Source organism: Hipposideros armiger, unplaced genomic scaffold (assembly GCF_001890085.2).
Source record: "Hipposideros armiger isolate ML-2016 unplaced genomic scaffold, ASM189008v1 scaffold_964, whole genome shotgun sequence".
NCBI classification, from domain to species: domain Eukaryota; kingdom Metazoa; phylum Chordata; class Mammalia; order Chiroptera; family Hipposideridae; genus Hipposideros; species Hipposideros armiger.
In genome coordinates, this window is record NW_017732314.1 from 336,871 (window position 1) to 353,195 (window position 16,325).

Genomic DNA, 16,325 nt, shown 5'->3' on the forward strand with positions numbered 1-16,325 from the left:
ACAAGTTGCTGTCCTTTTGTTCTTCAGTCTAGTTGTGGAGGACGTTGCTTCACTGGCCCAAGTTGGCACCATCATTGCGCTCTTCCCAGGCAAGGCATATCATTCGCTGGCTTCTGGATGGCCGCTCACTGTGGCTGCTGGCCGTTCACGCTGGCTGCTGGCTACACATGGTAGCCCATGGCAACCCACTGCAGCAGTGGCTGCAGCCTACGCCCACGCCGGCGACTCACGGGGCAGCCCAGCTCCAGGTTGAGCTGTTGTTCACCATCTTAGCTGTAGAGAGCAGTGTCACTGGCCCTCATATGTGGGATCCGAACCGGGGTCCTCTGGCATCCCAAGCGAGCTCTTAACCACTGCGTCACTCGGCCGGCCCCCACAATGATGTTTTTAATCAGTGAATTAATGAACATAAAAACTACATGTTAGGATATTTAGTATTACTGGAGAGAACTTTGAAGTAGCAGAAATAACATTTTGAGAGTTTTCCCCTAAGACAAGAAAGATGATGATCCTGTAAAGAGTAGTGGAATTAAGCAATACCTTATAAAATTTGGACTTTACTCATCTGTTAAAGAAAATTAAAGCAATATATAGTATTGCTGACTTACATAAACTACTACAGTAAAATAATTGTGGATAATTTACATTTCCTTCTTTAAATGTATATAAATGCTTTAAGTTTCATACATTTACTACTGTCTAAGTCATATGATTTTTTAGTAGTGAAATAACATTTTATTTTTGTTTGGAATACAGATCTTTCACTTTAAATTGATTGATTCATTTCCAATAAAGTGTTCCTGTATACTGTATTAAGAAATTTTTAAAAAGTTGTGTTCAAATATGCATATACTTTCACTAGGCTTACTGTACTTCTCTCGATTTTACAGGCCTTTTTGCAAATGTGTAATCTGCCTATCAAAGTGGTTTGTAGGGCAAATGCAGAATATATGTCTCCATCTGGTAAGTGGTTGTTTTCTTTTCCATTTTTTTCTTTGTTAATATTCTTCGTTGATAAAATTGCAGTGCTAGTTCAGTTTGTACCTAGATTTTAAAATGCCTATTTTTTTGGTTTTTCCTTTGAAAAATTTCCTCAAGGTTTTATAAAGTAACAATTACAAATTTGATGATCTTAGGTGATCACGTTTATTTATTTCAGCTCTGTGGTCAGAGATGGTTACTGGAAAGTTATGGGAATTGTTAAATAGTAAATATTAAGAAAATACATAATCTCAGATTTCCCCAGTCTTATTTACATAGGACAGTTTTCTCCTCAGAAAACAAATTTTAATATTAATGAATGCATTTATTATTAAACAGACTTCTCTAAATTATATTCTCCCATTATAAAGATGAAAGAAGAGAGATTGTGGACTAATTAACTTGTCATAGATCCTAAAGTCATCTCTGAATGTTTTTGGTTTCTAATTTTTTTTGTTTTACTTTAACAGGTTTTAAGATACTTTTTATTAAGTTTTTAGCCTTTCTGCTATTTTTTAAATCATTATTGCTTTTCTGTGTGTCATGTATTAGTAAAATGCAGTTTTAAATAAATACAATTCAGATAATTTTTAATATAAAAATATAGTGCCACAAAACTGATACACAAAGCTGATAAATGTTAAATACAATTGATATGGATTATTTATACTATGATTTTGTTGGAGCAGTAACACGTAAGTCATTCCTTTATGAATAAATCCACTGATATAACTGACTGGCATAAGTGTGTTCCGTTGTTTTTAGGGACACTTATCTATCTCTTCATTGTAATTATAACTTGTGTTAAACATTTTTTTCCATCTTAAGTTCTTAAGGGTGGTAATAATTGTCAGAAGCTGTGAAGACACCCTCTCCATATATACTGAAAATTCTGTTTGAATATATCAACATTTATAGATTTATGAATATATAGTTTAAAACATTTCCATGAAAGAATTTCTAGACTTACAAACATAGACATATTTTAGATTCTTGTGGACCACTAATTGACTCATTTTGTGTTAATTTTATATGTAGGTTTTATAAATTTTACACATTTCTGGTGAAATGAATTATATTGGGTTCCATCTATCTTTTTCTCTCTGTAGTCATACAAAAAGAGTGTAGATTGGGCCGGCCGAGTGGCGCGATGGTTAAGAACTCGCTTGGGATGCCAGAGGGCCCCGGTTCGGATCCCACATATGAGGGCCAGTGACACTGCCCTCTACAGCTAAGATGCTGAATAACAGCTCAACCTGGAGCTGGGCTGCCTGTGAGTCGCTGGCAACGGAGTAGGCTGCAGTCCCTGTGGCAGTGGGTTGCCATGGGCTACTATATGTAGCCAGCAGCCAGCGTGAGCGGCCAGCAGCCGCAGTGAGCGGCCATCCAGAAGCCGGCGACTGATCTGCCTCGCCAGGGAAGAGCGCAATGATGGTGCCAACTTGGGCTAGTGAAGCAACGTCCTCCACAACTAGACTGAAGAACAAAACGACAGCAACTTGTCTGTTCCCCTTCTCCCAATTCCCCAGCACTGTTCCCATCCCCCCAATTACCCAATAAAAATCTTAAAAAAAAAAAAAAAGAGTGTAGATATACATATAAAAAGGTTAGTAATCATATACTGAAGTTGATATCTTTGGCAAATGAGGAGAAGCCGTATCCATCTGTTTCCTAAAATGACTGTACTTAGTATCCCTTAGGTAGATATCTATCTGTTAATACTTTTTATAGACTCTATGAAAGACAAACATAAATATTATAGACTACAATAATACATACCTATATATACATTCATAGGAGGAGTCTCCTATAGGTAGATGAAAATGACACTTTCTATTAAGATGTTTAGGTTGCATCATATCTCTAGTATTCTTTTTCATCATATTATTTGGGGGTGATCAGGGGAATGTGTTTCATTTTATTTGCTTGCTTGATCTTGTGGAAGATTTTTAATGCAGAGAGCATTGTGGAATAGTCAGAAGATCCCTTGGCTAAGAGTTAAGAAATTTGTACTCTAATTCTTCTGTGTCACATATTAACAGTTTATGTGGGAAATTTAACTTCTCTTCTTTGAGTCCCCATGACTTCATCTGTAATATGAGGTTGTTGGATTGGATGATATCCAAGGTCCTTTCTCATAGTCTCTGAATGTACATACTACTTGCTTGGCAAGATCTTCTTGCTTTCTTTAGAAGTAAAAGTTCTAAAAATGAATATTCTGCCTAAAGTGAGAAGTAGTGCCCTTAGTTCTCTTTTATAACCTTTGATTGGTGCCAGAGAATAACTGTTTTACTGTGCTTTTGCCTGATACCTGCCAAAATAAGGATATAACATTGGGTCCTCTTTGAGTCAGGGAAGTGATAGAAAACATTATTCACTTTTAATTTGTTTCCTTGATTTTTATATATCTCTTTATATTTAGAGATATTTAAGTACTCAGTTGACTACCCACACTGCTTCCCTGTTTCAGAATCTACAGTGCTCAAAGCATTTTTAAGAAAAGAAAATGAAACCTCTTTCTTCCAAGAACTCCAAACTGGTTTTTGAAAATGAGAAATACATTTTGCTCTCAAAATGTTACACCCCAGAAATACCCTTCAGCCTAGACGTTCATTCACAAAGAGTTTTCATTCTCAGATCATTTTATCTCAGAGGACCTGTACTATTTCTATCAGTATTGTAGTTACAAGGAGTTTATTCCAAGTTAAAAAACAATTTGACCTAATGACCCACATAAGAAATTCTTTTTTGCAAGATTTATAAAGCAGTAGAAGAAAGGAATACGGAATTAAGTGTTTCTAGATTGGTAACATGGAAACGTCCTCTAAATACATCTATTGAGTTGTTGTGTTCCAAAAGGCCTGCCTTTCCTTTGTAATGTCTTATCCTACGGATGCAGATGAAGCTTTTGTTGATGCTCTGCATCTCATCCATTACCCTCAGGCTGACTGAGCCCAGAGGAGTGAACCTATTGAAAAGGACCATGAAGAAGCCTGCTGTTAGTGTGAACTCTGTTTGAACTAGATCTGACAGCAAGTTTCATCCTTTAGGTTTTGGGGTAAACTTTACTGTTATTTGGAGACTATTTTGTTCTCATCATCTCTGATAATTTCATCAGCTATTTTTATAAGAATGAAATAATTTTTTAATGTGGCATTTATTTAGAGAAGCCAGTTTTTATAAGCATCCTACTTGATTTTTTTTCTCCCCACGTATGTTGAGAACATAATTTGTATTATAATTCATAAACTAACATACCTTCAAAGATTGTTAATTCTCTTAATTCCTGATATTTTTGAGTCAAAGACATTTATTTTTTATTTCATTTTTTAAAATTAGTTTCCGGTGTACAAAACAATGTGTTAGACATTTACACCCCTCACAAAGTGATAACGCCCCCCCCAATCTACTACCCCCTCTGATATTGTGTATAGCTGGTACACTTTCCATTGACTCTATTCCCTATGCTGTACTCCATATCCTGTGACTATATATATATATATATATATATATATATATATATATATAAAATTACATTATAGTTGACATTCAACATTATTCAGTTTCAGCTTCCAGGTGTATAGTGCAGTGGTCAGGAATCTACACTGTCCATGAAGTGGTCTCCCTAATAAGACAAGTGTCCATCGGATACCCTACAAAATCTTTACGATATTTACTGAGTATATTCTCCGAACTCAAAGACATTTATTAATACACCAATATCTACTTAAAATATTTACCTTAATGGGTATCTGAGACTTAAAAGTAGAAGATGTAAAGTCTTCTTCAATATTGTATAAAATATAGATTGACTCATTGTACTCTGAAGAGAAAGCCTAGTTAAATTTCTTTGAAAATGAACCAATGTCTGGACTTGGTTCGTGTAATTTGAATAGTATTTACTGTTATATAGTGATTTGCTAGTGTTAGCTCTGGAAAGGGAATATTGTGATCTGTTATTATACACAAGTGGGAACTCTAGAAATGAATCTCCTTTTTCTTTCTTAAAATCAGTCAGTAATCAGTGTTTAAAAATTTATAGACTTTAACGTACACATTTAACTAATTTTCAAAAGGTATAGTTTTATGAAATTCTGTATTAATAAAGCATATCTCAGTTTTGTGTTAATTTCTTTTTCTTATTAGCACAAACTTTAATTTACTGAAAGTATTTTCACACATTTTTTTTTTCCCTCAACAGGTAAAGTACCTTTTATTCATGTAGGAAATCAAGTAGTATCAGAACTTGGTCCAATAGTCCAATTCGTTAAAGCCAAGGTAATAAAAAAGATATTAAATGCATTTGATCACAGTTACTCTTAAATATGTAATTCATCGTTCTTTAGCATGTCTTAAGATTTACATTGATTTTAATCTAGTTTTATAAAGTGCCAATATAAACTACTGGAGAAATATTTTTTAAATGTAAGTTTTTGCTTTTTTCCATAATGTAAATCAGTGGCAAAAGAGGTAATTAGATCTTGCCAAAATAGTAGGTAATTTTCTAACTTAATGCTTATGAGAATTGCGGTCATAAATGAAAACTGTTAGGTTGTTATAAAATATCAAGTTAACCTTTGAGAAGGGAGACAGAAGATATGTTTAGAAGTTGCATGCATTTATCCATTTGAATTATTCAGTTTAAATTTTAATAGTTATCAAAGGACAACTTCCATTAACATTTTGGGGACCATCTTTCAGACTTTTCCTTTTGCATATATAGAAAAATATAGAGCAACTATTAATATTATTAGTTATTTTGCAACTGGCCTTTTAAAATTATCAATATGTTTGGAAATCATTCCATGTTAATGACTAAATATACATATATAAGTGTTTATACATTGTCCTTTTAAAGTCTTGTATAATATTCTGTTGTATGGATGTATTGTAATTTATTTACTTAAGTCTTTACTGATGCATACTTAAGTTGATGCCAATTTTTTGCTGTTATTGAGTGCTAAGATAAATATTCTTGTACATATACCTTTGTACACTTGTCAGATTATCTCCTTAGGATAAATTCCTAAGAGTGATATTACGATGTTATAGGGTATGCATTTTTAAAATCTTAAAACACTTTGCCAGATTGAACTCAAGGTTATATCATTTTACACAACTATTCATTCCTATAGTGTATTAGAACTTAAAAATTAGTATCTATTTTCCTATACCTTTACTAACATTTTTTCCATCTTCGACCACTTTATAAGCAACATATGTCAGTCTTTTGGCATTTATTTCATTACTGATAAGAGTAGTCTCTAAAAATAACAAGGTTTACTGACCATTCTTATTTTCTTCTTTTGTGAAATAATTGATAATGCAGTTTTACCCATTGAAAGATACATTTTTATAATGACAAATACTACTTATTAATATTTTGTAGCGATAATTACTTTTTCATATAAAATAATTTTGTTTTAGGAGGCATTTTAGAAATCAGTCCATTGGACATTTGCAATAAAAAGATTGATGTTATATTACTTGGTAGTAAGATAACTGAAAGTTTTTGTATATTTAATATGATGCTCTTAAATTTTTTTAAATTCCCTCTAGGGCCATTCTCTTAGTGATGGGCTGGATGAAGTCCAAAAAGCAGAAATGAAAGCCTACATGGAATTAGTCAACAATATGCTGTTAACTGCAGAGGTATAATAGAAAATAATAGGCCTTGAAAATAAGCTTTTTCTCTCATAAAAGATAATCTTTCTTATGGGTTATTTTAAAGTTATTGAGAAATAGGAAAATAGTCAAGCAATTCTGGGGCTAGGATGCTTACCCAAATTATTTGATCTTATCTTTGAACAAGCTGCCTGACATTTTCAATTCTAATTTTTCTGTATGTAAAAAAGGAGTGATTCTTGCTCACTTATTATTTTACTTTGGTCTTGTGAAGTTTACTTAAATAATATCTATAAAATACTTTAATGGTATTTAGAGATGTATTATATGAATAAGAAATATTTTTCTTAAGTACTGCCATTACATTTAATTATTATGTATAGCAACATTAGCCAAAAAAAAAAAAAGAAAAAGAAAAAGAAAAACCCTCACATAGGTGACTTTTATAAAGTTGGCTTATAAAAAATTACCATGGCAAAAAATAACTTTCTTTTTATCTATTTTCTCTTTGGTATTCTAAAGTTTCAGTGACTGTTCTTTTGTTCCTAGTTGTATCTTCAGTGGTGTGATGAAGCTACAGTAGGGGAGGTGAGTGGTTCTGCAGCATTTATCATAATTAAAATTTAATGAGAAAACACTTTTGCTCAGAATCGTAAGTCCCTGCTCATAAATGAAACATGGTGGTTTATACCATTAGTGATATAGTTTTTCACTTACTTTAATTTTGCTTGCACATACATTTTAGGGAAGCTATGTGTCATTGTTTGATATAACTGGTTGCAAAGTACATAAAAGTTTATATATTTTTAAAGAGAATGTTTTAAAATTTTAATTTTTTAGATTGCAAGCTATGTATTTTTTTCAGATTGTTTTACTCGTGTTCTCTGAACGTATACTTCCCTTAGAATTCTATTTGTAATAAGAGGCTTTGTTTTTAGAAAGAATCATATTTTTAACAAAATCTTCTTTGCTTTAGATCACCCATGCTAGGTATGGATCTCCTTACCCTTGGCCTCTGAATCGCATTTTGGCCTATCAGAAACAGTGGGAAGTCAAACGTAAGATGAAAGCTATTGGATGGGGTAACAAGACTCTGGACCAGGTCAGTTCAGATCAAAGTTTACAAAACCTTCAGTGCACTTAAGAAAAACCTTTAAAGCAGTAAGAAATTCATTTTTTTTGTGTTGATAGTCCTTTGTATTGATAGTTGGGATTTTAAGAAATCCCAACATAATTAAAAATTAACAAAACATTTCCTCTTATTTTCTCTGACATGAAGTTTTGTTTTATAAACATCACACATGCTTATTGTAAAACTAATTAAATACTACAGAAAAGTTCAGAAAGGAAATAAAAATTGCCTGAAATTATGCCACCTGGAAATTGCTACTGTTAACTATTTGGAGAGCATTTTTCTAGATGTCCCTTAATAACATTATACCTGCCACTCTATAACCTGATTTTTTTTCCCATTCAACAATACATTGTAGGCATCTTTTATGCCAATAAATATTAATCTATGGCATGAGGGCTTAAAAAAATTAGTGAAAAATAGAGTGCGCGCTTTCTTTCTCTCTCTCTCTCTCTCTCTCTCTCTCTCTCTCTCTCTCTCTCTATATATATATATATATATATATATATATATGGTCTTCAATTTACTGACGTAGCAAGATTAAAAAATATAAATCTTTTTAAGGTCAAGAGTTTGAATATAGGGCTGGCCGAGTGGCGCAATGGTTAAGAACTGGTTTGGGACGCCAGAGGGCCCCGGTTCGGATCCCATATATGAGGGCCAGTGACACTGCCCTCCATAGCTAAGATGCTGAACAACAGCTCAACCTGGAGCTGGGCAGCTGTGAGTCGCTGGCGACGGCGTAGGCTGCAGCCCCTGCGGCAGTGGGTTGCCATGGGCTACCGTATGTAGCCAGCAGCCAGCGTGAGCGGCCAGCAGCCGCAGTGAGCGGCCGTCCAGAAGCCGACGACTGATCTGCCTCGCCCGGGAAGAGCACAGTGATGGTGCCAACTTGGGCCAGTGAAGCAACGTCCTCCACAACTAGATTGAAGAACAAAAGGACAGCAACTTGTCTGTTCCCCTTCCCCCAATTCCCCAGCACTGTTCCCATCCCCCCAATTCCCCAATGAAAATCTTTAAAAAAAAAAAAAAGAGTTTGAATATAATTAGACTAATTAATATCTCTTTTCCAAGGCTACCCTTAGTCCTAGCCAGCTAACTCACTAATGTGTGCCATTGGCTGCAAGGGGGATTTGGAAAATGAATAGGTATGCAGTAAATAAAATCCATCTCCACTAGTGGAAAAACAACTCAAATGCTTTTACTCATGATGAGTCAGCAGTGTCATCTTTATGAAGCAGGTAATTTATATATGTAAAGTCATTTGAATATATAGATTCAGAAAAATACGTTTGTAGGGAGTATAGTTTTGAGATTAAAACATTCTTGAATAGTAATCTTTAAAAGTAAGTTAATTGTACTTGCATTTAAACAAAATTAGCTCTCAAATTTTCTTCCTATTTTTTATATAGAAAGCATTACTTATGTTCTATATGTGGTCTATATTCTGATTTAAATGTATTATAAAAGGTTACCTGAATTTATACATTTGTTATCAACTATGATGTAAATTGTTTTAGACACATTTTATTATTTTGCTAATTTAAATATTTTTCTTTGGGGCCTATTGCCTATATTAGGTTTTAGAAGATGTGGACCAGTGCTGTCAAGCTCTTTCTCAAAGATTGGGAACACAACCATATTTCTTCAATAAGCAGTAAGGAATTTTTTTTTAGTTTTTTTCTATACTGTTAGATTACAAATGTATTTTATCATAGAAGAATTGTTTTAAAAAGAAATAGTTATGAAAAGATTATATTTAAATTTATTTTGCCTTCATTAAACATTTACTTAGCACTTCTTAGGTGTCAGGCATAGTGCTAGGCTCTGGGAGACTGGAATTTCAAAAATGTGGTTCTTGCCATTAAGAATTTCTAAGATCGGTAAACCAGTCATTAGTGTGTGATATGACAGAGGTTCTACTAGAGGTAGTTTAAGGTGCTCTGTATGGAACTGTGACATTTTAATTAACAAAATTCTAAACTTGCAAAGTACTATTAAAACATGAAGTGTAACCATACCCTGGGGACTAGAAAAATGAATAAAACTAAACAATAAAAAATATTGTTGGATGGACAAGCACTATTTTGAACTTATCTTTTATTTATTTATTTATTTTTATTTATTATTTTTTTAAAAAGATTTTTATTGGGGAATTGGAACAGCGCAGGGGAATTGGGGGAAGGGGAACAGATGAACTTACCTTTTAAAAGTTAGTGAAATTATTTGTAAAGCCCAGAGATGAATATGAAGGATATAAATTAAATATTTATGTATGTAGGTAAGTTGAGTAATTCATGTTTCATTAAGATGGAATTTTTTTGTACTTTAGAAAAGAAAATCAAATACAGGTAAAGAATGGATTTTCTTTTTTTTTTAAAGTTATAATTTTAGTGTATCAGAGTCAGCTATCCTGTGATCTAGTTTAAGATGGGTTTAAATTAGCATTTTAATCTCAATGGTTTGCCTAGAAGTTCTAACCTTTTCTTGGCTTTTTAATAAAATTTTCTTGCTTTTTAGGTTGATAATTTTTATAAAGCTTTATTTGCTATTATTTGTTCTGTCTTCACTGGCATTCATCTTCTATAGCCATATCATACATCTTTTGGTAGAGATATTAATATTTGTAGCAAAAATGACAATTTGATGGGTTGGAAATATTTAAGTTATTATATATTAATACATACTATATATAACTGATATTAAAATAAAATTGGAGCCTGTTGATATCTGAAGCAGAAAGGTCCAACTCATGAAATCCTGGTAGGGAAAAGCTTCTATAGCTATGCTCGTGTTTCTAGGGGTGTTTGCTATGCAGATTCTATTTGTTTTGTCTCTAATGCAAAAGAAACTTGTCCAAATATTAGTATTATGTAGTCCCTTTTCTTTCTGATCTAGGAATTCTTAGGCGTTGAAAAGCTCAGAAGGGATGCGTTTTATTGTTGGAAGTGCATCATTCTGTGTTAGGAGTTAGGTTTTGTTACACAAGCTGTCTTTCTGGGAGGCCAGGAGCATAGATCTAACTTATTTTTCTTCTCACTTAAACTCAGTGTCAGAGAGCTAGTAACCAGGTATCATTTGACACGTGGTTCAGTAGAAATATCAAAATATTTCTTTCTTCATAAGGGTACATTTATATTTAAATTTGTAATGATAAATTAAAAATTTAGAACAGGTGCAAAACCAAGAGTTTGCTATTGAGGAACTGTTAAAATGAAAGTAAGATGTAGATTTTTGAAATAATTTTAACCTTATATGAGACTTAGGTAAACATTTTTCCCTAATAGTTACAGTTAATGAATAGAATAGATTTAGTTTTGTGTTTTAATTTTACCCAATTGTTTAATTAATGTAACATGCAAGTAAACTAATTTAGGGAAAAATAACTTGTATTTTTACTTTGTTGTGGCAGAATTTTTCTCATTTCTTTATCTGTCGCAGGCATCATTACTTTGTGAGACACTGTACCTTAATGAATAGAGCACTGGCTTAAGTCAAGATATATAGTATTGGATTCCAAGTCAGAGGCCTGAATTCTGTTTTTGGCTCTAACATATACCAAACTTTGGCAGGTTACTTTATTTCCGTGTGTGTCCTCCCTTTGCCCTCTTAAATTAGAGTCAGCTTTTCTCGTAGCTTACTTACAGGGATGTTGAGAGGGTTCATGAAAGAAACCTAACAACCTTACTTGATGAGGGAAAAGGAAGGGGTAGTGGAGGGAGATCTTGTAGGAAGAATAGTAATAGGAAAAAGAGGACAAAGAAGCTAAATGGTGGAAAGGCAAAAGGAAATGAACTTGAAAAAAATTAGAGATAATACAAGGTGGATGCTAACATTGATGGCCTTTTTACCCTTCAAAATATGTATGCTGGTAGGTTTTAAATATTTAAATCCTATTTCCAAAATGCAACTAAAACAAAACGTGTACTACCTGTTGTGTACATGCTATCTTGTTGATATGTGATATCTGTTAAGACACCCACGCAAAGACTATTACGTCATTCGTTGCCTTCACCTGGTTGAGTGTAGAGTTGGAATGAAAACTTAAACTGTTCTTAAAGTGATAGTTTTATGCCACTTTTTTAATAAAGGGGAAGAAAGAGTAGAAAAAAATTACATTTTTTATATTTCCTAAATGTAATCAGCATAGGAAAAGTTATACTTTTAAAGTATTTATGAGCTCCTTGCAGGTCCATGTTTTTCAAACAAAACCCATTTGCTAGAAGAAGCTCAATAAATGTTGGTTGAAACTAGGTTAAGTTGAATGAGAAATTGGAAAAGGAGTTGGATATTTAAAAGGGAAAATACTGCTATTAACCATAAAGTAGATGGTAAAATTTGAAAATATATGTTCATATATTGATGGGAAAGTATATTGAAGAAATGGTGCAAAAATTGTACTTGGGAATCTTAAGTTGAAAAGTTCCAGGGAGGAATAGGATTTTGCTGAGGTTTATTTAATTAAGAAATCACCGGTTAAGAAAATTAAGAGGAAATTGCTCAAAAATATCCAAAGGAAAAATATAGAAAAGGTTGATGTCAAGGGGCTTGATTTACAAACATGAATGACTGTTCTAAAAATTGGTGACTGGTATATAAAGGATACATAGATTATTTTTGGTAGTATGAAGACATGACAGGTTAGCAGTGTAAGGGGGAAGAAAGCTTAGTGAACACTTTTAGTAATATTGTGCTAGTAATTATTTTAATATAATGTACATTGGTGATGCCCCATTTATAGTCCATTAGTAGAGAGGTAGAGACATTTCATTTCTTTGTTAGTAATATATAATTAAAGGGAAAAAAAACCCTTAGAAAAATTTTTGTTGAAGCCATCTTTATGATTATGTCTCCTTCAGAAAGCTAAATTACTTTAAAAGTGGTAAAATTAAAATGAAATCATGTTGTTGATATATGATTGGGTAATTGGGTCTTGTTTTGTTGTCCCAGCACCACAGTGCAATCCTCTGAGCTTTGACAGCATTTTGTTTATGCGTCTATTAAAACACTTACTAAATTGTGTTTTGGTGATTTGTTCTGTGTCCATGTCTCAGAGTATCTTTCTTGTTTTTGTTTTTCTTTTTAAAATATGGAACACTTAACGAATTTGTGTGTCATCTTTGCGCAGGGGCCATGCTAATCTTCTCTGTATCGTTCCAATTTTAGTATATGTGCTGCCGAAGCGAGCACTCTTTCTTGTTTTTATATCTCTAGCATCTGGCACAGTTCCTGGCACATCGGAGACCTGCTTATTTATTTAGTGAATAAATTAATGAATAAAATGAATACGATCAATTTAAACCAATATTATTTTAACACATTTAAATAATACTACTTCAAAAAGCAAGCCACACAACTAGGAAATCATAGTTTAAAAGATATTTTTTTTCACATCTTATAACAAATTCCAAGCTAAAACAGAGTAAATTCTATCAAATTGGGGGAGGATTTGTTTTTTTTTTTCCTGTGACTTTTCTCTTTTAAATGGGTGAATAAAATATTTTTTAAAATAGTATATATCCTACAATACAAGCTCAGTGCTATTCCTGTTACTGTCGTTTCCACTTTTGTTTCAGGCCTACTGAACTAGATGCACTGGTATTTGGCCACCTGTACACCATTCTTACCACACAGTTGACCAATGATGAACTTTCTGAGAAGGTGAAAAACTATAGCAACCTCCTTGCTTTCTGTAGAAGAATTGAACAGCACTATTTTGAAGATCGTGGTAAAGGCAGCTTATCTACCAGATTGTCTTAAGAATTATGTGTTAATTTAATTATTAGTGAACAAAATTTAACTTTTGAAATATATGTCACTGGGATGATATGAAAATGGTATCAGAATTTTAAAACCAAAACACTGCTTTTTGAAACCTCAAAACAAATGATATAATCAATGTATCCTATACATGTACTTTATACTGTGTTTTATGTACACATTAAAATAACTGATTGACTTCTTTAGATATGTTGTGCTCTGTATCTTGAAAATTTTGTTTTCTTGAAACATGTATGTACATAAAAATAAACTTAAACAACTGTATGGCTGGTGTATTTACTTGATCTTTCTGAAAGCCTCTCCCTGAGCATCGTACATGGAATATCTTTTCTAAGGCAAGTAATTTGTGTTCCATACTCCCAAGATTACTTTGCTAGATACATGGTAAACCCAGTCATGGGAAAGATGTTCTTAACAAGTATGCTCTTAGAAAATGTGGATGACTGCAAGGTGATTACATCTTGGAACAGATTACCATTTAAGAACATTTCTTCATACCTAAACTTAATTGAATTTAAAAAAATTTCCTCAGAGCAGGTATGATTTACATTTGATAAAGGGATTGTTTCAAGGACCTTATTTTTTGAGACAAGAATGCTGTTTTTAATAATGCTGTTTTATGCCTTTTGTGGGGAAGGTAGGACAGTTTTCACAGAAGCGTCAACAAGAATTTATATGGCAGCACTAAGGATTATATGTTGTGTGCCTTTTAAATTTTCTAATATTTTATATATTTTATTTTTATATCTGACTTTTTATGCTCTAAAGAGTCAGATGTAAAAATCGTTTCTTGAAACTGTCTAGAATAATAGTACTTTTATGTTTTCTTTTTATGTACCAAGCATTTTAAACTCAATTAACCCTTACAAAAATACTGTGAAGATTATCCCCAGTTCTCAGAAGAGGAAGTGGAGACATTGAGACATTGAAAGGATAATACCTGAAACTAATACATATATATAAAGAAAAAAGAGAGGGTAATACCTTGCCTAAGGTCATAGGGTTAGTCAGTTGAGCTGGAATTCAAACTCAGGTGGTCTAACATCTCTTTGGCTTTTAAAGAACAGTTTTTTTTTTTTTTTAAGATTTATACCACATAAGGGGTATATTAGATTCCCTAGTCTAAATCCTACGTCAACTTTGGATACTCTCTTTGGACTACACTGCTGTTTGTCACAGCTTGCCTGAACTAATTTTGTAATGTGTATTATTTTTAAAATACAAAATCCCAAGTTACCTGTGTTTTTGCAGTTTTTAAGATGTTTTTTTTTTGGTATATATATTATTATTATTATTTTAATATTTTATTGTTAATTTCAGGTGTACAGAACAATGCAATGGTATGTATTTTTATACTTGTTTTGTATTTAATGATGCTTTTAAAAATATATATTACCATAACATTCATTTAATTGAATAAGTACCGTTTGTACTTCAGTATATAAAATCTAGACTTTCTTTGAATATTTTTGGACATAAAGATATTACAACAATATGGGTTGTAATATTTTAATCTTAATCATTGCAACAGGCTATATTAATATGAGGATCGTTGTTTATTTCAAGTCAAGATATTTACTCTTCAGATGTACTGTCTATGGATCACTCTCAGAGAGGCCCAGTTTTGGTCTAGTGTTGAGTAAATGATCATCAAAACAATGCATTAGAAAACAGAAACCTTGATGTCTCATGGTGATTCAGTTACTTTTGTCTTTTAAGTTTGAGTCCATAAAGCCAAGTCACAGTAGCTAAAAATTTTCAATGAAAAGCTAGTTTGCTGACCAGAGTTAAATGTTATTTTGCTTAACATGTATACTGAATTTTAATATAAATAGCATGATCCCTTATTTAAATTAAAATCATAAGTAGTGAGAAACTAAATCAAGACAGGTACAGTCTAGTTACATTTCATGACTTCTAAATGATGTGCATTATTGAATTTAATATAACTATCGTCTATGAAACCCTTTAGAAGTCCAACTTGTTACTTCTTAATTGAGTTGAATATTAGATGAATAGATATTGTATTAATTCATTAGGTACCCTAAATCCAGAAAAAGTAGAAATTGTCGATCTGAGAGATTCATTAATAATTTGTCTTGATATTTTTTTGATGGCCAGATAATGAGTTAGTATTTTTCTTACTGTTATCTATGATTGGTATTTAATGAAAATGGGTAAAATGTAACTGTACATTGAGATATTTCAAGTTACTACATTTCTATAGTAAATTTTAAGATATAATAACTTTTTGAACTTATTTTAATTTTTTAAAATTATTACAACCAATTGCTTCTTATAATTTGTAAATTTTATCGAGTCTTAAATTTAAAAATATTTTAAAAGTTTGATTATGTCTAGACTGATGTACTACAGATATTTTCCTAATGTATTTTTAAGCTCCTAAGAATTGGGGTCAGATTCCTATGTTTAATTTTTTTTTTACATTTTTATCAAATTATGGTAATTGAATTTATGATAAAAATTCTTCAGGATTTTCTACTTAGACAATCCTGTTTTCTGTGAACATAAATAATTTTTTAAATTCTTTCTAATCGGTATGCCTTTTGCGTCTTATGTTTTTTTGTTTTGTTTTGTTTTGCTTTATTGCACTGACTAGGACTTAAGTACAATGTTGAACAGGACAAGTGAGAATAGACATCTTTGCCTTATTCGTGATCTTAGTGGGAAAAGATTCATCTTTCACTATTAAGTATGATTGTAGGTTTTTGTAGATCATCTTTATCAGGTTGAGAAAGTTCCTTTCTGTTTTTCTATTTCTGGTTTGCCGAGAGAGTGGGGGGGG

The 16,325-nt window shown here is 32.3% G+C and overlaps 1 protein-coding gene across 3 annotated transcripts in view; it reads left to right on the plus strand.

The window, feature by feature from the left end:
* The window catches only part of MTX2 (metaxin 2), a 60,821-nt gene extending 47,038 nt beyond the window's left edge, over window positions 1–13,783 (plus strand). For all 3 annotated transcript variants that reach the window (XM_019630895.1, XM_019630893.1, XM_019630894.1), the window contains 7 exons: window positions 891–963; window positions 5,183–5,259; window positions 6,541–6,633; window positions 7,156–7,194; window positions 7,583–7,708; window positions 9,319–9,395; window positions 13,315–13,783. In XM_019630895.1, the coding sequence (XP_019486440.1) occupies window positions 891–963; window positions 5,183–5,259; window positions 6,541–6,633; window positions 7,156–7,194; window positions 7,583–7,708; window positions 9,319–9,395; window positions 13,315–13,498 (669 nt within the window). In that variant the 3' untranslated portion in view covers window positions 13,499–13,783. The remainder of the gene's footprint in view (window positions 1–890; window positions 964–5,182; window positions 5,260–6,540; window positions 6,634–7,155; window positions 7,195–7,582; window positions 7,709–9,318; window positions 9,396–13,314) is intronic.
* Window positions 13,784–16,325: the final 2,542 nt, after the last annotated feature.